Here is a 21,523-nt window from a genome sequence, read left to right as displayed (position 1 = left end):
ATAGAGATAACATCGTAGGTAAAGTGCGACAAACGTAATACATGCTGAAATTGACCATAGTGGAAAGGTGCACAGAAATATCCTTCTCTTGTCTTGAGCTCCTAATGGAAGTCATGAGAGATATCTTCCATTGGGTGTTTGACGATCAGGGTATGAGAACTCAACCGTGTGCTTGCCCAAGGTTCAATAGAGATCCAAAAGGGCCTCTCTCTATACCGGACCCTTTTGTGCTGCGCTTCTCTGTATATGGGGGTCAGATATTCATATGGATAATGGGGGGCTCGGTTACGGACATTCTGATATTGCAGCGAGGTCCTTCAAGGTAGGCTGTACGTTTTCTAATGAAGACCCTGATAGAAAATGTATAGAGTAAGACAAGAAGAGTTAAGGGGTTATTTGAGCGTTCGGCAATTAAGTCGAATAAAGTAAATTCAAGTCACAAGTCAAATTAAGGTTACTCAAGTGTAAAGCGAATTAATTATATTGAATCATTTAAAGTCTAAACGAACATTCGCGAAATGGATTTCGCTGACTGAGTGTCCGGAGGAGCAGTAACCAAGAGCTTTCTCTCATGATTTCCATGTCCAATTTTCTTTCTTCCAAAGAATATCGTACTTGCGAATAATATTCCTTCTTCAGAACGTCCCTGAATACAAAATGTGTCTTATCTAAGTACTTATTACTATTCGTTAGTATTCCTGGAAAGAGAACTGGTTTAGTCCACAGGTAAAGGTTTATGGCACGACGGGAAACCAAGGATATTTGGGACGACTCAGAGTGGTGGCTAGTAGAGTCACTAAATAGGGAGCAGAGCAGCGACAACTGAGCCACGCCGACGAGTGAGAGCGCCATCTTGGGTCCGGCGCTGCTGCGTCGCCTAGCAACGGGACGGCACCCGCCCACTTCTACGCCGGGGGAACAGCGCGCACGCGAGCCAGATCACAACAGAGGAAACCAGTTTTGCATGGAGGCATGGAGGAAGGAAAATAAGGAGGGAGTGTGACGTCATTTTGCAGGATTCCGGAAGTTTGGGTGAGGAGAAGCAACTGGGACAAACCATTCTCCTCTCCCAGCTCTCTATAGCATCTCGCCGGGCGCCACAAAACGCCATCCACGCCGGCAGCTGCCCCAGTTTGTTTGTCCCAGTTGTGGCGAAGTCTCGCCGCAGATTGGCTGCCTCCAGTCACCTGATCGATATGACGTCCTCATGATGCGTACTATATGTCGTCGTTTCCACTACACTTTTGTGATTCGGAAAGAAACGGTCGTGCTCCCTCCTTAATTTTTTCTTCCTCCAAGCATGGAGGGGACTCAAAATGACGACCCGTTCTTGGAAGGAGAAACCACGTGACACGATCGGGCCAACCGCGGACACGGAACGACGGCTCCGGCGCGGAAAAGGAATGCGATACTCTGTACCCCTATCTAGTGACTCTAGTGGCTAGGAATGGTCTAGGGGTATACTAAAGGATCCGTGAGAGTGAATGCATTGTGTGTGGCTCGTTCATGGGCTTCTAGTGCAGTTTACGTTCAGAGAACCAGTTACAGGAGTAAAGTATCAGGAACGATTGTGTCTCAGACGGTAAGAGCAGGAGAACAGCGTCATCATGGAATGAAAGATGCAGACCTTTTGTGTTCGATGTAAGTATGATATACGCATTTAAATTCTGCCGCAGTCCTCCCCATACCTTCATGTATGTTTCTGAATATCACGTTCAGTAAACCCTGGTATCAAGCACTCTTGCCTTAAGGCGTTCACGCAAACTAACTCACGCCTGCTGGAGTGTCAGTGCGTGTCGGCGAAAACCGTTTGTCCAGAGCAAACTTGAACGATCCAGTCCCATGCTGACGTGACGCGCAGATCACGTGACTCGGTGGCACTAAACGTCCCTGCTGGTTACTACTTACGATTTGCAACTCGGATTGCTTTGAACAGCGTTTTTTTTTTTTAATCCTGCGTTACACTACAAACTCTACGAGAAGGCTATGACTACGCCGTTGAGAAGCGACTAGAAGCGCAGCGGCTAAGCGACATCGTAACATCTCGATCGCCTACGAAAGCCATGCTGCTCATATAGCACTAAGCAAGGCGCCTATGCTAACAGCCAATGCCACGTCGAATAGCCATGCGCGCTGCTGCAACGTTCTTCAATATAGGGACCGCTTCCGATAGGAAAGGAGAGTGAGGACACATCGAATGAAGGTCATTCCTGTGCACAGGGGTGTCAGTTTAGGAGAGCAGAAGCTACGTTCCTCGTTGGGAACATGTTTCGCGAATTGATCTCATCTGTGCCGATCTGAAAAAAATGATAAGCCTTTCAGGAGACGTATGCACTCTTAAAAATGAACTTCACAGCATAGCACGCTCCTAGCCAACCATAATCTCGAATGATATCGTTATCTGCCGTGATATGTTGAAAACGGGAGGCGTACGCCTTTTTTGTGACACTTATAGTGTTCATAATTGCCACAAAAAAGGCGTACGCCTCCCGTTTTCAACAAATCAGGGCAAACAACGATATCATTCGAGGTTATGGTTTGCAATGAGCGTGCAATGCGGCGAAGTTCATTTTTAAGAGTGTGGATTTAGCTAACCATGCACTCTTAGAAATGAACTTCACCGCATTGCACGCTCCTAGCCAACCATCATCTCGAATGATATCGTTATCTGCACTGATTTGTTGAAAATAAGTGTCACAAAAATAGCGTACGCCTCCCGTTTTCAACAAATCGGGGCAGATAACGATATCATTGGAGATTATGGTTGGCTAGGAGCGTGCTATGCGGTGAAGTTCATTTTTAAGAGTGCGTGTGAGACCTGCGGTATGTTTTTCCGCGTTCTACACTCTTAAAAATGAACTTCACCACATAGCACGCTCCTAGCCAACCACCATCCCGGGTGATATCGTTCCCTTCCTTGATTTGTTGAAAACGGGAGGAGTACGCCTTTTTGTGACACTTATGCAGAAATGTTAATTGTCACAAAAAGTCGTACGCCTCCCGTTTTCCACAAATCATGCGAGAGAACGATGTCACTCGGGATGATGGTTGGCTTGGGGCGTGCTATGTGGTGAAGTTCATTTTTAAGAGTGTAGCAAAGGCAAAGCGTATAGAAGGGCACGAAAAGGTAATTCCCCAACAACGGCCACGGTATGGTAGTTTATATTTTAGCTGATACATTGAACTGCCCACTCAACGGCCAGTCAAACAGACGTTTTCCGTTGAGAGGAAACGAAGAATGAACATGGTAGAACGCGAGGAAACAACGGACATATAATTCATGGCGAACGCATGAGCGAACATGGACCGCGCTCATATATGACGATCATCGATGATTTATGATGGGGTGCCTCAATACTGGCTTCCTCATGTGCAGGGTGAAAACAACCGCGTCGTTTGCAACGATATCCGGCGCTTTGTTTCCAAAGCACTTTATTCACCAAGTGTGCACTTAACAGTTAGCTATACACTACACATATGTATAGGTATAGCAGTAAGAACAAAGTAGACAAAATGGTAGAGGGCGTTTGAAGGAGTTGGTGAAAGCGGAACACAGATACAGCGTTCAGGTCTGGTGGCCGATGGCATCAAAATGGCGGCGTTCGCTCTCCGGCACGGGTTGATTGCACCCTGCACGGAGGGGACACCCAAATCTATGATTATGAGCGACGTCATACTGGTCGGTCTCCAGATTAATTTTAGATTAATTCTTAAAACCTCTAAAAACAGAGCTTCACCGCATAGCACGCTCTGCGCCGACCATTGCCACGAATAATAGGGTTATCGCTTCTGATTCGCTGAGACAGGGGGCGTACGCCTCTTTCTCTCTCTCTCTCTTTTTTTTTGCTATAGTCGCGACGACGCCCACTTCTGTGTGGCCAACAACGACGAGCCGATCCATTACCCCCCCCCCCCCCTCTTGTGTCAATTATCGTATATTCAAATCGACACAAAAAGGCGTACGCCCGCCCTCTCTCTCTTCGGATCAGAAGGGATAACCCTATCATTTTTGGCAATGGTTGGCGCCAAGCATGTAAGCGGTGAAGCTCTGTTTTTAGAGTGAAGTCTAAGTAAAAGTCCAAGTCCAAAGAGTGTAGTCTAAGCAACTTGTGCCATGCCACAAGGTTGCTGCTCGCGTTCGATCGGAAAAACGACACGTGACCAAAACCGAGGCTGTGGTACACTCTTAAAAATGATGGTGGTGGTGATGTTGAAAGGGCTTGCCGTTGTCTCCGCCGCTCTCTTAAAAATGAACTTCACCGCATAGCACGCTCCTAGCCAACCATTATCTCGAATGATATCGTTATCTGCCCTGATTTGTTGAAAACACGGGGCGTACGCCTTTTCTGTGACAATTATGAACAGCATAAGTGTCACAGAAATGGCGTACCCCCCCGTTTTCAACAAATCAGGGCAGATAACGATATCATTCGAGATAATGGTTGGCTAGGAGCGTGCCATGAGGTGAAGTTCATTTTTAAGAGTGTATAGTTCGTAAACGCGAGAGCCCGCTTCTAAACTTGAGAGGAAGCGTAGCTGCTGCTCATGAGTCCTTTGAAAAGTCACTTCTTATCACTCTTAAAAATAAACTTCACCGCATAGCACGCTCCTAGCCAACCATCATCTCAAATGATATCGTTATCTGCCCTGATTTCTTGAAAACGAGGGGCGTACGCCTTTTTTGTGACGATTATGAACAGCATAAGTGTCACAGAAAAGGCGTACGCCCCCCGTTTTCAACAAATCAGGGCAGAAAATAACGCTATCATTTGAGATGATGGTTGGCTAGGAGCGTGTTTTGTGGTGAAGTTCATTTTTAAGAGTGTAGGGGTGAAGATGCATTCCGAGGGTTCGGGGAGGGCAGTCCTATACAATGTAGCGACACGCAAGCCAAAGGCGTGGGTGGGGCCAGCCATTCTATTGTACACACCTATCCGGTGGGTGAATCAGTCGATGTTCAGCTTCGTCCGGCGACAGTTCGCTGTGATTGTGAACGAAGAAAATGGGACATTGTAGAGCAGAATGTACGTATACACGTACATACAGGGTGTCCGGTGAGAAAGTATCATTAAATTTCTAAAAATAGGTTTATCTTCAGAAAATTATGAAACTACTGGGAATAGACACACACACACACAGACTTTTGCCACAGATTCAGGCCGTTTGCATTGGCGTCACACATTAATTAAGCTAATTTTGCTAATTGAACTCGAAAATTAGCCAAGCAAAGGTAACGTTTTTCTTGATGAATTCAGAAGCCAATGGCCATAGCACACTATTCCAACCGATATCACAGGTTTTTTCAGAAGATTTGTACAAAAATTTGACAGTCGCAAATAAAAAAATAAATAAAGTGATTTGGCTAATTTTCGAGTTCAATTAGCAAAATTAGCTTAAATAATGTGTGACGCGAATGCAAACGACCTGAATCTGTGACCAAAAGTCTGTGTGTGTGTGTATTCCAAGTAGTTTCATAATTTTCTGAAGTTAAACCTATTTTTAGAAATTTAATGACACCTTCTCACCGGACACCCTGCATGTCAATGTGTTTGTATTGTTAAGACAATACAGGGACAACTAGAGTACATCAAAAACTTCCTAACAAGGAATTACGTACAGGGTATTTATACTCGAGGTTGAATTACCGTGTCGCTGTAAAAAAAAGTTGTAACTATATCGTTCCTCTTCATGCAGAATGTAATTTCATCTGTGTATTAAAGTGCCACTCCGGACTGGGAAAACAGCTTTTATTTTATTTAATCAATTAAAAGAAGGTGCCTCAAGGATTCTATACGCGAAATTTCAATCTTGTTTACAAACGCTGTACATTCCTGTCAATTTTTGGAGACCTGCTGAGCCTCCACAAGTTTCGATGACGCGAGGAGCGGGTGACGCAATCATAAGCCGACAAATTGCAATGACGTCATGTTCTGGAGAGGGCACTCGTCTCCTAGCAACGACGCCGACGTCCGGGGAGGGTCACGTGGTGAGAAAGTCATGTGACACTAATCGAAAGAAGGGAAAATGGGAGAGATGTCTTCTCCTTCCTTTGTGTTTTCTCGAAGGTCGGAGCGGTTAGATGATATTTCACGTGGGGCTCTGCCAACGTAGTGTAAAAAGTGAGCCCCCCGGAAGACTAGAAGGGCAACAACGTTGCCAGATGAGAACTGGGCGCTTCGTCTGGGCCAAACATGAAGTTACAGTTCATAAAAATTAATTTCTCTAGCTTTCTCGTCACGTAGAGCCAAAATATTTTGCAGGACTGTAAAGTGAGACAATATGATTTCAGTAACATAATTTTTGTATATTTTGAAGACATGAGATTAAGTCCGTAGCGGCACTTTAATACAGAATAAAAGCTTATCACCTCTCTTCTTCACCTCTCGTTTCACGCATAACTGTTGATTTGGTTAGAGGAAGAATGCGCTTTTAGGCTGGTTGGGGTATGACATTTGGCAACGTATGTTAAAACTGAGCAAGACTTCGGCGGAGGCCCTAAAGTCTCACCGCCTAGGTCTCGCTGATTCACCAAGGCTCAGTTCATAGCAAAATATGTTCCACACGTCAATAGAGGATATGGTATTCCCGCTGCCGTTAGCTCTTTACGAATGTCAGTAACGTCAGCGGAGGTCGGCGTCTATTTTGCAACGAGACGAACAGCCAATCACTGACGCTAATCCTGAAGGTCACTTTATGACGTCAGAGTCGTTTCATGCTCCTCTCAGAGTACAATAGGTACCGCATTAAAAAAAAGCATAAGGTAAATGCGCAAAGTAACGAACCACCAGGTAGAGTACCCGACATGTGACGCCCTTGAATGAATGGGTGAACGAAACAGTTTTATCTGCAGAATGCACTTGGACGGACTTCGGGACTAAATGCTGCGAATCTGGACTGGGTAGACAGTTTTTTTTTTACGTCTTTGCCATCATTTATTTAAGAATGCTAGGTGAGAATCATTTCACAAAAGACATTATATGTGCCAGTCGCAATAAAAAAAAGACATAAATGTGTAGTTAACGTGTTTAAAACACGCGGTACTTACATGTCTGTCGAAGGTATGGACAGCTTCTCAAGCTTGAGCTTGTTCCGCTGACTCCTGGACACATGCTCCAACATTTCTTGCAAGAGCTCTATAAGGCTGGCAAACTGCGACAGAAAAGGTATGTGGAGCCCATTTATTGTCTAGAAGCATTCCGTTCGCGATGTCTTGTCGAAAAAGTATCAATATATTCCTACGCGCTCTAATCAAAACAGTATTGGTCAATGTTGCGATTGGCGTAAGATAACAGATTGCACATTTCTAGGCGTCACAGCAACCATTAATCGTACACTTTCGAAACCTTATCCCTCGTTTTTGGTAAGCACACGGACAAAAATAAGATAAAATAACAGTGCAACCAACGCTTCCGTGTGTGTGTGTCGTCTTTGTCCATCCGCATTCTCAATCATGTTCAGTGCAACCAAATATACGTCTCTTTGTTGGGAGCCAAATCGAACTTCACCCGGTTCACCGCTAGGGGCGGTGCCGTAGATCCGGCAGCAGCGCCTCTAGCGGCGAAGAGCTCCACATTCAACGGTAAATTCTAAGACATGATTCGCGTTCCTACAAATGTTCTATTTCACTTCATGATTGCAGCATGCAGAAATGAAGTTTAACAAATTATGATCATCCAACTTTATTAACGAGCTCTCGCGTTAATAAAAAAATAAAATGACAAAGGATCGTCACTTACCTGATCGAGCCTCAGAGCAGGACTAACTACGACTGGGATCAGAGCCGGCATGACCTTTGTCGCGAGCAGATTCACTGTCAGCCCATACCGTTTGTCGCTCAGCATGTGCTTGTATATCCCTAATGATAGTATATCCAGCATTAGTAACCGCATACACAACAGGGCATAATCATAATCACGTCATAAAAGATATACAAATACTACTTACTAACTACCGGCATCAATATAGCCGGGTCTTGCAACTTGGCCTTTCCCAACATGGGTAACACCTCGTCCAGGATATCCGTTTTTTCTAGTTTATCGATAATCTTTTCTATGCACGTCAACGCGTTCGCTTGCACCTAATAAGGACATAGATAAAAACATACGTAAAGATAACAGTACACTCTAATAAAAAAAAAAAAGGTAGAATTTCCATCGAATGCTCCATCGAATGTAAATAGTACATATCCCTTTTGTATCATGAAGCGTAGCAGTGTGTATATCGCCCCTCATAGCCTCATGGCTCATTAATTGTAAATATTGTTTTGAGGCGCTGTCCATGTACTGACCGTTCCACGTATTATTAAATTTTCCTACAACAACAGTAGAAATGTGGTTGCAATGCAGCTCTACCGGAATGGGTAGAAAAATCGTACCTTTTTTTCTTAGAGTATACGCATAAACGGTACACAATAAGGATAATATACAAAAATGAACCAGGACCCAACAGGTTCAGGTTCAGTTTACCATAAGGAGTGGCCGACAGGTAACGGCACGATGCGCAAAAAGGCCAGGCAGTCGCGGGAATCGAAGCACGGACCTCCGGTCAAGTCCTCTAGTAACTACGACTCACCGTCGACTCGTCAAGGACCTCATTCAACGAACGGGACGCCTCGCAGCACTCGGCGGAAGCAGGCATCAAAAGTGAACAGCGTTCCTCGATTGGTTCTTCGAGTATTGAAGTTCATTGAAGTTTTGTCATTGAAGTCATGAAATCGATTTCTCCTTTGACGCATAGTGCGAGTGGAGCTGCCACGTTTACACAGCCACCGCGTTCTGTGGCGTAGTCCCACTTGTAGGCCACTATAGTCTACAGTGCTGGACAAAAGTTTACGTCCCGCTCATTGGTGGAATAGCTAAGGTCGTGCTGAACACTGGAAGGATGTGGGTTCGAATCCTACCAACGGCTGTCGGCTGTCTGATGTTTTCTCTGGGTTTTCCAAAGACTTTCCAGACGAATGCCGGCACGGTTCCCCCTGAAGCCGGCCCAGGACGCACACTAACTCCCCTATCCCCCGCTTCTACCTGCTGTCCTCTCTCCATCTGTTCACGTCTGTACGCCGCTCATAGCAACAGTTGCTTCGCGGCGCTGACACAGAATAAATAAAAGGTGACTGGGTTACCCATCATATAGATACACGTCTGTAAGTCCGTATACGGTCCCATTCGCTGCTATAGCGTGTCACTCCGAGAAAAAAAAATGCACCGGAGCGTGTTCCGTAAACTTTTGTCCGACACTGTTTCAATTCTCTAAGCACTTCTATAAGCTTCTTATTTGACGAACTCTCTCCGCAAGTGATTATCAATAACACTATATAGAGAAGCTCGCACAACCACTGTACCGGGAAACGGCGTCGCGAAAGATAAGTGCGAACCCATAGTAGCCAGAAACAACGGGATAACAAAAGTTTCCACATCCGCCACCACACACGCTTGCAGCAGTGCGGCAAACAGAAAGCGAAGAAGTACTTTGTTTCGTTGAACGCACATGAACCAAGATAATTCCCAACCACTTCTACTCTTTCGTCCCCCCCCCCCCAACCCTTCTGCTCGCGCGAGCGTCATAATTTAATCCAATAAAGGAGTGCGGCGAAACCAGTCGGTAAAAACGCAACGACAAATTATAAGTACATTGCGACACGACCGGGAGAGAGATCCTTCATCAGCTCTGGAATGTCTCCGTTAGTTTTTTTTTAAATGCTGATATTATACTCTTGTACTCTGAACAAAATGCATAAGTTGATTACGGGAAAGCCACAGTCTTTCGAAACACAAAATTTTGCAATACATTCTTTTTGCTACGTTCGATTTATTTGGCACCGCCAGCAACAATAGCTGACAACAATTCAATTAACACTCTGCGACGTTGCTCCGCTTTTGGAGTAATTTTTATTATTGCGGTACTTATCTCACTTGGTTCTACATGGCAATCAAATTGCACCATTTATAGTTGATAACTATATACACTCTAAACACACCGCATTCACCAACTTCACCGCATAGCATGCTGTGTACCAACCATTGCCGCAAATGATATGGTTATCGCTTCTGATTCGAAGAGAGAGGGGGCGTACGCCTTTTTGTGGCAAGTTGGATATATGAAAATTGCCACAAAAAAAGGGGTACGCCCCCTCTCCCTTCCAATCAGAAGCGATAACCCTATCATACTTGTCAATGGTTGGAGCACAGCGTGCTATGCGGTGAAGTTCTGTTTTTAGAGTGTATTATTTATACGCTGTAATAATTTAATCGTCTATTGGATTGTACGTATTATAATATAGACATATTAAATGTTGTAAAGAAGAAACCTCTTACCTTAATCCCCGAGTTATTTTCAAAGACTTGTTTAGTCCTTGGAAGGACCATCTTGCGAACAGCGGTCTCCTCGAGGTAGTCAGCAATCTGCGCAATGGCGTGCATTGCTGCACACTGCAAATGCAAAAGAAAAGGAGGAGCATTGATTTATTGATTGATGGGATAAATCCGTGTCGTAAAAAGCAATTCATGACACTTTGTCGAACGTTTCCCCTTATGTCATAGTACACATTCACGTTCGTTATATCGTACATGTAATGATAGTCGTTATATTATCGCACAGAGATGTTCGTTATAGCGTAGTAAACAGAGCAAGGTTCGTTATATTATTACACAGATATTCATTACACCGTACTGTGCATGTAACAATACGTTAAATTAGATTATAACACAGATATGTGCGTTATATCATACAGCACATAACGATGGTCGTTATGTTACTACAGACTACAGAGACATGTTCGTTACATCGTAGTGCACATAACGATACTCGTTATATTGCGCATATAATAATCGTGAACGATACTAAATCCATAGTAGTTTTCCGTTCTTTTCTGAATAACGCGTCCTGGAGTAGCCAGTCCCGTGTTCCCGTGTGGCTCGGGACTAACATATAATTTTGTTTCTTTTACAAATCAATCAATCAATCAACGATACCAACGCTTATGTGCAGGACTATGTGAAGAAGGTTTCTACCGCTACAACGTAACGACTCATAGCGCGCGTTTCGTGTCATACAGGACTGCTTCGAAATTACTAATATGATAAAGTATTTGCAAAATTAACGTGCGGTGCTAGTTCCACTTGATGTGGGGTGGTGCGCCACCACTAGGGGATATGTCCCACAGAAAATAAGCACACTGTGCACTTCCAGTCACCCAAAAATGTAAAAGAAAAATCCACAGAAAAAAGGGCACATATTTTTTTTTCGTTGTATAAGGTAAATTCGCCTCATGGCTGCACACGCGGAGACACAAAAGACATCTCACGTACAATTGAAAATTGTTTTCAGTCTCCGAACGGTTACTTTCCAACATCTCACGTACTTTGCTGCACTCGACAGAATACCGAACCTCTACGTCACCCCCTCAACAGAATTCTAATCGGCCAATCACAGACATGATTTCAGCAGCAGTGGATATGGAGAGGAGACACCATCATGGTATTCATAGAAAGCCTGCGTTCGATTGTCTCCGGTGATCGGGCGACTCTGAAGATCGCCGGAGTCCTTATTCAGTGAAGATGGCGTTGGTTGCCGGGAAGATGGCGGACTCGGTGTCATATTCCTTATATGGACAATGGCGGCTCCATCCATGTTTTATTTTACAGCTATTCCGTACTACTCATATACGTGATTTTCGAGTTTCTCGGTTTTACACTCTTAAAAATGAACTTACTTCACCGCATAGCACGCTCCTAGCCAACCATAATCTCGAATGATATCGTTATCTGCCCTGGTTTGTTGAAAACGGGAGGCGTACGCCTTTTTTGTGACACTTACGCTGTTCGTAATTGTCACAAAAAAGGCGTACGCCTACCGTTTTCAACAAATCAGGGAAGATAACGATATCATTCGAGATTATGGTTGGCTAGGAGCGTGTTATGCGGTGAAGTTCATTTTTTAGAGTGTAGGAGACAAAATATCCCATAGTTCTTTTTCTGTAGCAGACCAAAGACATAATTAGGAGTGAACCGCAAAGCAGAGCTGACCTGTATCTGTGGCGTTGTAGAATCAAATGAGTTGTACAGCATAGGCAAAACGTCGGATTTGATTTCATTTTTAGGTGTCTTCTTCAGGATCACTTCGAGGTTTTCTAGAAGGGTTACCGTGGCCTACAATGGAAGGAGAAGGTTACAATAAAAGAGGACAATGTCTGTGGGATCAAAGACGAGGTACCTGAACCGATTTGGGCATTCCAAAGACGGCCTTGAAGACGGGATGGATGATGGACTGGTACTCTTCCGTGGTGCTCTCTTCAATTATGAACAGAAGGGGCTGTAACGCCGCGGCCAGCACTTCCGGCGACTGAAGCTCCATCTTCAGTGACGGAAGCACGTGCTGCCACCACAGTTTCTGCGACAGAAAAATAACAGGTACATCAATCCCTAGATGCGCATGAATCAAGATGTCTCAGATTGTACATTTGTTTCGCGCCGCCGATCACACTGCCAACGGCGCACTGGTATATTATAGACTGAGTGGAACGCCTGCACGGCTGGCAGACGACGAACGTTTAGCGCGCGTGATGACGTCATTGCTGCACCTTTGAAACCGAAGTTTGTGAAGGCTTGCGAGTTTTTTTTTCAAAAATTAGTCGAGATAGATCGTATGCGGTGATAGCATGCATCTATTGTTAGTGAGTCTGCGAGCGACCTTTTCGTGATACAGAATAAAATGGACGAATTTTTAAAAATAGTCAGCTACATTCGACGCGACTCTTCGTCAGTCGCCGCCGCGTTTCGCGCCGCCCGCCAGAGTTCGCAGGGAGAGTTTGGCCATTCTTTGATCTTTTGCCGCCTCATGGGAGGAGCTTATTTTGACGTCAGAGTCGTCGTTGCGCCGCCCTAAAAGCCTGAATCCGAGCGCAATCCGCTTATCAGCCATCTAGTCCGCGCCATACTGATGCTGTCCGCCAGCTGATCGGCAGCTTCGTGGTCGCGTTGAATGTAATCTACAGGAATAACCGGCTTATGACCCACCGGCCCCAGGGATAAGGGGGGCTTTGTTGTCGAACTGAAAGAGTTCAAGGACGAAAGGCTTTCGAAACAAGAAGTCGCACGTGTCTTCTCTCCTTGGATTGTAAACAACGATCAGCATCAATATGGCGTCGGCGACCGGTTGACGACTGGTAACAATGGAGCACGACGAGGGAGGTCGTTCAGCCGTGACGTCGCATGACGCGTTTTAAGTTAGGCTCCTCCTAATGGCCAAACTCTCTCTATAAACGGCTCTGCTTCGCCGTCGTCATGTGATCATAGTCCAACAGGAATGAGCGGAGTGAAGCGAAGTGACGGCACGATATCGTTTGATGCTTTCCTTACCACTTCATTTGTCAACGCGTCCCCCGCCTTCAAGTCTTGACTAACCTGTCCAGAACAGTCTTCCAATACTTCTCGCATTCGTTTGACTGATGAGACGAAACATCGTTACTTCAACAGCGACGAAGGACAATGACCGTATTTACAACGCAATCGAAGGTGCACAAATCACGCACTTTTCTTTTTCGTTTTCCCCTTCCTCTTTTTTTTTTTTTCGGAATAGCAAGCCGGCTCTTTGCCTGGCTAACCTTTCCTTTCCCCCCCACGGCGCAGCTGGAAGAGAGCGAACGGCTCTGAAGTTCGCACTTTTTCTTCCCTTTTTCCATTTTTTTTTAAAATCTCTGTCATCCACCCAACGTGTTTCGTGCAAATTCTGATGATCGTTTGCAGCTCCGAACGACAGGCGCTGCGCATTGTAGTCGAGGTTGCCGCCGGCCGTCGCCAGGAGTAGAGACATGCTCTACTCGTTGGATGAGGATGACGGCCGACTCAGTCGCGCGCCGCCATCCCGCTAACCGCATGATGCGTTTTTCAAGCGGCAGAACGCCGAGCTCTTCTCAGCGACAAGCGGCGCTATTGAGAAACGCGCAAAGCTTCCACAACAGCGGGTGGATGGCGTCTCCTGCGAGCATTTCCGTATTCTCTGAAGGAAAGCAACTCCACATGACTTGATATGACGTGACACTTTTATTACAAGTAAAAAAGCCTCAAACACAGGTGAGTTTCAGCCATAACATGTTAGAACGAACAAGATACTGCAGCAATGCACGCGCTCGAAGCCATTTGTTGTGGATGCCGGTCTCGGTATAGACCTGTTTCTGCGGGCCAGGTGGCGCGAGCGAGCAGCAACGTCAGCGCCCCAAAATATGCAACGCGCAGTAATTTAGCAGACGACGCGGTATACTTTCAAATACATGGTCTGGAGTTGTTCGCACTTGACAAGATGCACCGCTTTTTCCGTAGGTTTCCTACAGGTTTTGTAGCTTTCCTTGACGCCATACCGCTTGAAACATCATGCAGAACCCGCTGATGAAACTACCTACTGTTGGATCCGTAGCCGCTTGGACCTGAAATTGCGCTGTGCAAACATATACACGAAGCGAACGCAGCATCCCAGCTGGCATCTTCATCAATCTGTTGCGCACTTCTCTTCCTGTTTTGCACATTGGACGCTTATACCAAATTACACAACAATCGTCTAACGTTCTCCCGAACGCGATCCACCCGAGCAGTCTGAGCAATATTCCGCGTGTCGCCATCTATGGTGTCTCCCGAAAGCTGGCGCTACCGGATGGACCTGTGGCGCCCGACATTTGTCACGGCACAATCTTTTGAAGACTAAACGGCGCAGAACATAAACAACAGACGTTTAATGGCTGCAAACATGGAAAAGAAAATGAACTGTGAACGTGAGATGATTAATCATCTGAGGCTAATCTCTGATTGGCCACTTGTGGGCGCTGTTTCTGGTCGCTTCCGTCGAGATCTGCACACTCGTCTCCGCGCATAAAGATGATTGGATAACTCGCAACGGCCGTTGAAATCAAGCTTTACCACAACAGACACGGAACCACGCATGAACACGACTGTTGCCGCGAAACATCGTCACCCTTTTCCAAAAACAACAACTTTTGCATCACACGAGCTCCATTGTCCAACCCGCACTCCACACTCTTAAAAATGAACTTCACCCCATAGCACGCTCCTAGCCAACCATAATCTCAAATGATATCGTTATCTGCCCTGATTTGTTGAAAACGGGGGGCGTACGCCTTTTCTGTGGCACTTATGCTGTTCATAATTGTCACCAAAAAGGCGTACGCCCCCCGTTTTCAACAAATCAAGGCAGATAACGATATCATTTGAGATTATGGTTGGCTAGGAGCGTGCTATGCGGTGAAGTTCATTTTTAAGAGTGCAAGTGCCCTCTGTCGCTCTTTGTCTTTCACGCCCCTTTTAACGCCACGAAGTACTGTTTCCACCTCCATTCCTGGTTCAAAAAAAAATAAAAAAAAAAATAAAATTACGTCACCTGAACATAATAGCGCATATACGCAGATTTCAAACAAGAAGCCCCATTCTTGATTACCTCCCGGCGAAGACCCCGTCGAACACGGCGTTAAAGCGAGCGGAAAGTGTGGGCAGGAAAACTTTCCCAGGGAACATGTAAGCTCAATCGCTTCCTAACCATTTCCCGGACCAGCCATTTCCGCTCAAGCACGGTCAGCTGTTTGCAAAAGACGGCCGGCCAAATATAGACTCTCCAAAGTGTGTGTCGGCAACATGGATCGCCACTTTAGGCAAAGTTTGCGCAAATACATGTGGCACGAGGCATGGCATGAAGGCACTTTACGTGCTCAGTCGTCCAACAGGTGTCGCTGAGGGACACCTCTTTACGGGCTTGCGTAAATATTGAGATGATTCCTCTGCACTTCGGATATGTCTATTTGCGGTGGTCGGGGAATTTCGCGGGGGAGCGTAACGTTTGAGAGAAGCGTGTTCGAATTGTTAGAATCCTGAATAAGAAGGTGTGCTGGGATACAGGTCGGGAGAGGGGGATATAGTTACTAGAACAAAGAAAAAAAGGCAGGAAAAGTCAGTCAAAGGGTATGTCGGCTTGCTATTCTGCAAAACGAAAAGAAAAAGAGAAGTAAATAAACATAAAATAAATAAAAAGAAAAGAAAAGAACTGGGAAATAAAGGATGAATTAACAAAAAGGTGAAAGAAGCATGAGATCGACTAAAGTCGAAGATGATTTAGATGATGCAAAAAAGAAAAAAGAGGGTAATGTGTATCAGGCTGCATAGGTGGGATTTCTGTATCTGTTTCGCTCTTGGGAACTGGACTGAGAATTAGACTGGATGAAAAATGATAAAAAAAAGTAAAAAAGAATGCGCCCCAATGTGCGAAGAAGTCTGGAATATTCGCGCAACGTTCTGACGGTTGTGTTCGCCACACACGTATAGACCGCTGTTTTCACACTTGCTCCGCGTTGTCTCACTGCGGGGTCTTCACGCGTTCGCTTGATGGCCTCCGCTTCGCGTTGTCTTCTTCTCGCGTTCTCCTATTTTCGGCACCTGCGGCTTCTCGTTGTGCTTCACCTTGAGCCTTTCACCACCACCACCACCACCCCTTCACCTTGAGCACGACGCCGCGCCCGAGTAGCAGCGGCGCGCTGCGCTTTCTACTGTCGCTCTTCAGATGGCGTGCGCACATTGTGGGGTGTCTGGCACAATGGCGACAAGCGCACAGCCACGGGTTTATTTCCCTCACCCTGCGCTGCGATTGACTACTGGACCGGCCAATGGCGGTACTGTAGGTGGTGTGACGTCATGCGTGTGTGCGCATGATGTGATTGGTGGCATCCACGGTATCACGTGTTGCTGTGACGTCATTTCGTTTCTGCTGCGCTCGCCGTAATTAAAATGAGGTTGTTGCTGTGTTCCTTTTTCTTCTTTTTGTTCCTTTCCCCCGCTGCCCCACGAACCACGAAGTTGCTGTTGTTGCTTAGTGCACAGCTTCCTCGTGCCCTAGCGTGCCGTCTTGTTCATTACAGTTGAGAACCGATGAGGTAGGATTGCTTTTGATGCAAAAGTCTGCTATACCGGGTGTTTCACGAAGTTCCCCCCGGCTGAATAATTCGTAAACAGGTGGCGCTATCGCCGTGCTATGCTCAGTTCTTGCCCACGTCTCAAGGGTGATTACTGAAAAGAAAGCTTTTCGATACCGCACCACCTGTTTAGGAATTATTCAGCCAGTACATCTCCTGACTGACAAGATGACAACGGCACAGGACAACCAAAGTATATACTATCAAAAGGTCTATCCAGCGACTTCGAACTACTTCTTAACCCGCTGCGATGAGCCGTACAATTCCGGGTGCTAAACATTCAACATAACCCGGGCATGGCACGGGGCGTTACGGGCCAACACAACTCGCCACTCAACTACAACTCGTACTGTCGTATATACTAGAGTCTCTAGTATATACGACAGTACGACGGGGTAGAACGCCGGCTAACGCGCGATCCATTGCCAACTTGGAGGGAGTCGAGTTGAGTCGCAATTTCTTGGCACGCAATAAGGACGGGTTGAAGGGAGACTCAGTCGGGAGAAATTAATAAGCGCTCTTCTCGGCGTCAAGAGGCAAACATCAACAGATGGCGCTAACTATGCCGGGGAAAGGGGAATAATGGTGGAAGGGCGGTAGACGCGTCGGAAATGAGGTGCCTGGTGTAGAGTATGGCGTTACTCTGCGTGAAAAACAGGTGTAAATCAATGCGATACGGTGTGGAGTGAGTAGAGAGAGAGAGAGAGAGAAGGTGGGACTGGAAAGAAACCTTTAGCGCTTTACTCGGCAGCACGTGATAGGTGCACTCTTAGAAATGATCTTCACCGCATAGCACGCTCCTAGCCAACCATAATCTCGAATGATATCGTTATATGCCCTGATTTGTTGAAAATAGGGGGCGTACGCCTTTTTTGTGACACTTATGCTGTTCATAATTGTCACAAAAAAGGCGTACGCCCCCCGTTTTCAACAAATCAGGGTTAATAACTATATCATTCGAGATAATGGTTGGCTAGGAACGTGCTTTGCGGTGAAGTTCATTTTTAAGAGTGTGCGGCAAATAAAACAGTTGTTTGTACCGTGTGTTGTTCTTCCACACTTTGGCTTATAATCTTTCCAATATCGACCCGAAGATGGAATACACGACCACTCTGCGGCTCACCCGAAGGGAAGAAACCATCGTACACCGTTTACGGTGAAACGTAGCCCGAACACCGTCACCGCTATTCAAGATGTGCCAACTGAACTCCTCAGCATGCGCAACCTGCAGGGTGGAAGCAGACACAGCGCATCTACTACTGCACTGCAGACGTTATACGACACTGCACGCGACAACCTCAAAGGACGCCTGACTGCTCTGGGACACACACACCATTCTGGGACACACACACATATAGACCTTCCTGTACTACTTGGCCCTGTGCGCCACTCCCGACAGTGGTGAGTCACTTCCTCCAGACGACAGACCTCATGAACAAATTATGAGTCGACCTTTCATGTCATCTACACTTCACCCCCACCCTCGTCATCTTATATTTGGTTTTGCTTCATCATATTTTTGTTTTAGGAATAGCAAGCCGACCTTCGGTCACGCTGACCTTTCCGAAATAAACGTATATCCCCCCCTTTTCAATATTTGTTGATAAAAGATATATCAGCTTGTTTACAGAAAAATACTTTCAGGATAAACTACACTCTTAAAAATGAACTTCACCGCATAGCACGCTCCTAGCCAACCATTATCTCGAATGATATCGTTATCTGCCCTGATTTCTTGAAAACGGGGGGCGTACGCCATTTCTGTGACACTTATGCTGTTCATAATTGTCACAGAAAAGGCGTACGCCCCCTGTTCTCAACAAATCAGGGCAAATAACGATATCATTCGAGATAATGGTTGGCTAGGAGCGTGCTATGCGGTGAAGTTCATTTTTAAGAGTGTAGACACAATATTTGAAACGAGAAAGAACGTCTTACTATCCGCAAGGCTTCGCGGGCGGATCGCAGACGGCACTCTTTAAACTTTTCAGGTCTTTCGAGACGTTTTCTTCTCCGCTATAGTATGTACTGAAACTCTTTGACAACGTAACGTAGCACGGAGTCCCCTCTCGGTGAAAACGACACACCTAACAATGGAGAGAAGTTGCAGAAAGGAGAAGACAGTCGAGAGGTCGTATCCCCGGGGAAGAGGAACCGCGCACCGTCTTTTAACGCAAGCGCACACAATCACACACACAGCGTTGTTTCCCTGTAGGCGACAGCACAGCATGTAAGGTGTCACGGAGTAAATGCGACATTTGAGGGCGACAGGGACTTTCCTTTTTTTCCCGCTAGTTTACTTTGTGAGCTTCGCAGTAAACTTGACAGTATAGCGTGCACTCTTAAAAATGAACTATCAAATGAAAGAACGCTCCTACACTCTAAAAACTGAACTTCACCGCATAGCACGCTCTGCGCCAACCATTGCCACGAATGATAGAGTTATCACTTCTGATTCGAGGAGAGAGGGAGGCGTACGCCTTTTTGTGTCAATTATCATGTATCCAAATTGACACAAAAAGGCGTACACCCCCCTCTCTCATCGAATCACAAGCGATAAACCTATCATTCGTGGCAATGGTTGGCGCAGAGCGTGCTATGCGGTGAAGTTAAGTTTTTAGGGTGTAGCCAACTATAATCACTAGTGATGTCGTTATCGGCCCCAATTTGTTGAAAACGGGAGGCGTACGCCATTTTGGTGACACTTGCGCGGTTCATAATTGTCACAAAAAAGGGCGTACGCCTCCCGTTTTCAACAAATCAGTGAAGATAACGATACCATTCGAGATGATGGTTGGCTAGCAGCGTGCTATGCGGTGAAGTTCATTTCTAAGAGGCGCAGGAGCAGAGGAGCAGGTTCATCAGGAATCCACCACCACCACCTCATTTCTAAACTTGTGAATTTATATTGATTATTATAATAAACAAAGATCTGATGTAGAGGTGAAATAGCGAATACCTCAAATCAAAAGTCATACCCGCGCTTGCAACGATTGCCCTCTTGCATGACACAAGGAAGAACATCCTTCTCGAACTATACTGCCGTTTTGTCCCACCTGATTCATATGTGTATATCTTGCAGTCACTACGGACCGACAATGACGGTATACGTCCTCCTCTGCCCACGTCCTTTCTCGTTGCATAATAGCAATAGTAGCGGAGATATAAAGAAGAGAACAGAAAGCCCCATGTGACGTGAAAGAAAGAACCGGTCTGGCAACAGTTGTCGTCTCTCGCCAAAGTGAGATGAAATTTGGGGGCTTCACGCTCCGCCGGCTGACGGTATACCGATCGATGCAGCGATGGGGTGTGTGTTCAAGAAAGATATTGGCTGGTTTTGCACATGAAGGCGTAACGGCCAATGCTAAAGGTGTGGCCGAATTTGATAGCTAAGGACGCAGCGAATGGAAGCCAGTGGTGAAGGGTCGGCAACCCCGCTCTGACTTTGTCTATAGCTGTCTTTTACTGCGTTTCTAGACATGGGACACAGCAAACAATCGGTGAAAGTCGAGAAATTCGATGGAAATTGATGTTCAGAGGCTGGAACACAAAAGAACTCACATCCCCATTTTTTTCTTTATTCACATCACATCACATCACATCGCAAAAGAAAGGACAAACACACAAAGCATCAAATGCCTAAGGACAATGAATGAAGAAAGAATTCTTCATTCATTGTTCTTTGTCCTTTCCTCGACAGATGCCGCTTGCGTCGCCTCCCGTCGCATGAACTGTGTCACGTGTCACTGCACTCTAAAAACACAACTTCACCGCATAGCACGCTGTGCGCCAACCATTGCCACAAACGATAGGGTTGTCGCTTCTGATTCGAAGAGAGAAGTGTGCGTACGCCTTTTTGTGGCAATCTGGATATATGAAAATTGCCACAAAAAGGCGTACGCCCCCCTCTCCCGTCCAATCACAAGCGGTAACTCTATCATTCGTAGCAACGGTTGGCGCATAACGTGCTATGCGGTGAAGTTCTGTTGTTAGAGTGTCGAGAGGCGTGTTAGCTCAATCGGTAGAGCCCTGGACCGGCGATCTAGAAGGTGTGGGTTCGAGTTCTGCAGCTGGCTAACCTTTTCAGTGACTTCCTTCTTTCCTCAAGGCAAAAAAATTGCCCGGGAAAAAAATTAATGGGGAACTGATGTCCTCGTAACTGCGGGAACATTTTCCCCCAAACTGTCTTTACTCTGCAACTTACCTTGAGAGTGTCGAGGATTTTTTTTTTTACATTGATTTCAGCTTCTATTTATGACGTTGATGTTGATAGAGAAAAAATACTAGGGAGAGGTTAAATTCGAGCTTCTATTTATAAAAGTAACCATTTCCCAGGATAAAATACTATCACTCTGTAGCTAGACATTTACCTGAGACACGCGAAATCATCAGCACGGAACAAGGAACAAAGCATGATACTGAAATCATTGGCTAACACAGTCTGTCCCTGCTGTAATAAAACTTCAATTGCAACTGATTCGCACAGATGCCTGGACCGCATTGCAGTGTTCCTGGATGCGGACAGGTGAACCTCCATCCTACACTCTTAAAAATGAACTT

General features: G+C 45.8%; 1 protein-coding gene across 1 annotated transcript in view; it reads right to left on the bottom strand.

The window, feature by feature from the left end:
• LOC135398822 (SCY1-like protein 2) overlaps nt 1–21,523 on the bottom strand; it is a 60,873-nt gene that overhangs the window by 11,818 nt on the left and 27,532 nt on the right. Inside the window, exons 7-13 of the mRNA XM_064630324.1 lie at nt 12,211–12,387; nt 12,024–12,146; nt 10,314–10,427; nt 7,945–8,077; nt 7,737–7,855; nt 7,046–7,149; nt 4,931–4,981 (exon numbers count right to left, since the gene is read on the bottom strand). Coding sequence (XP_064486394.1) covers nt 4,931–4,981; nt 7,046–7,149; nt 7,737–7,855; nt 7,945–8,077; nt 10,314–10,427; nt 12,024–12,146; nt 12,211–12,387 — 821 coding nt within the window. The remainder of the gene's footprint in view (nt 1–4,930; nt 4,982–7,045; nt 7,150–7,736; nt 7,856–7,944; nt 8,078–10,313; nt 10,428–12,023; nt 12,147–12,210; nt 12,388–21,523) is intronic.

Source organism: Ornithodoros turicata, chromosome 6 (assembly GCF_037126465.1).
Source record: "Ornithodoros turicata isolate Travis chromosome 6, ASM3712646v1, whole genome shotgun sequence".
NCBI lineage: Eukaryota > Metazoa > Arthropoda > Arachnida > Ixodida > Argasidae > Ornithodoros > Ornithodoros turicata.
This window is presented reverse-complemented; position numbering and strand designations above follow the sequence as displayed.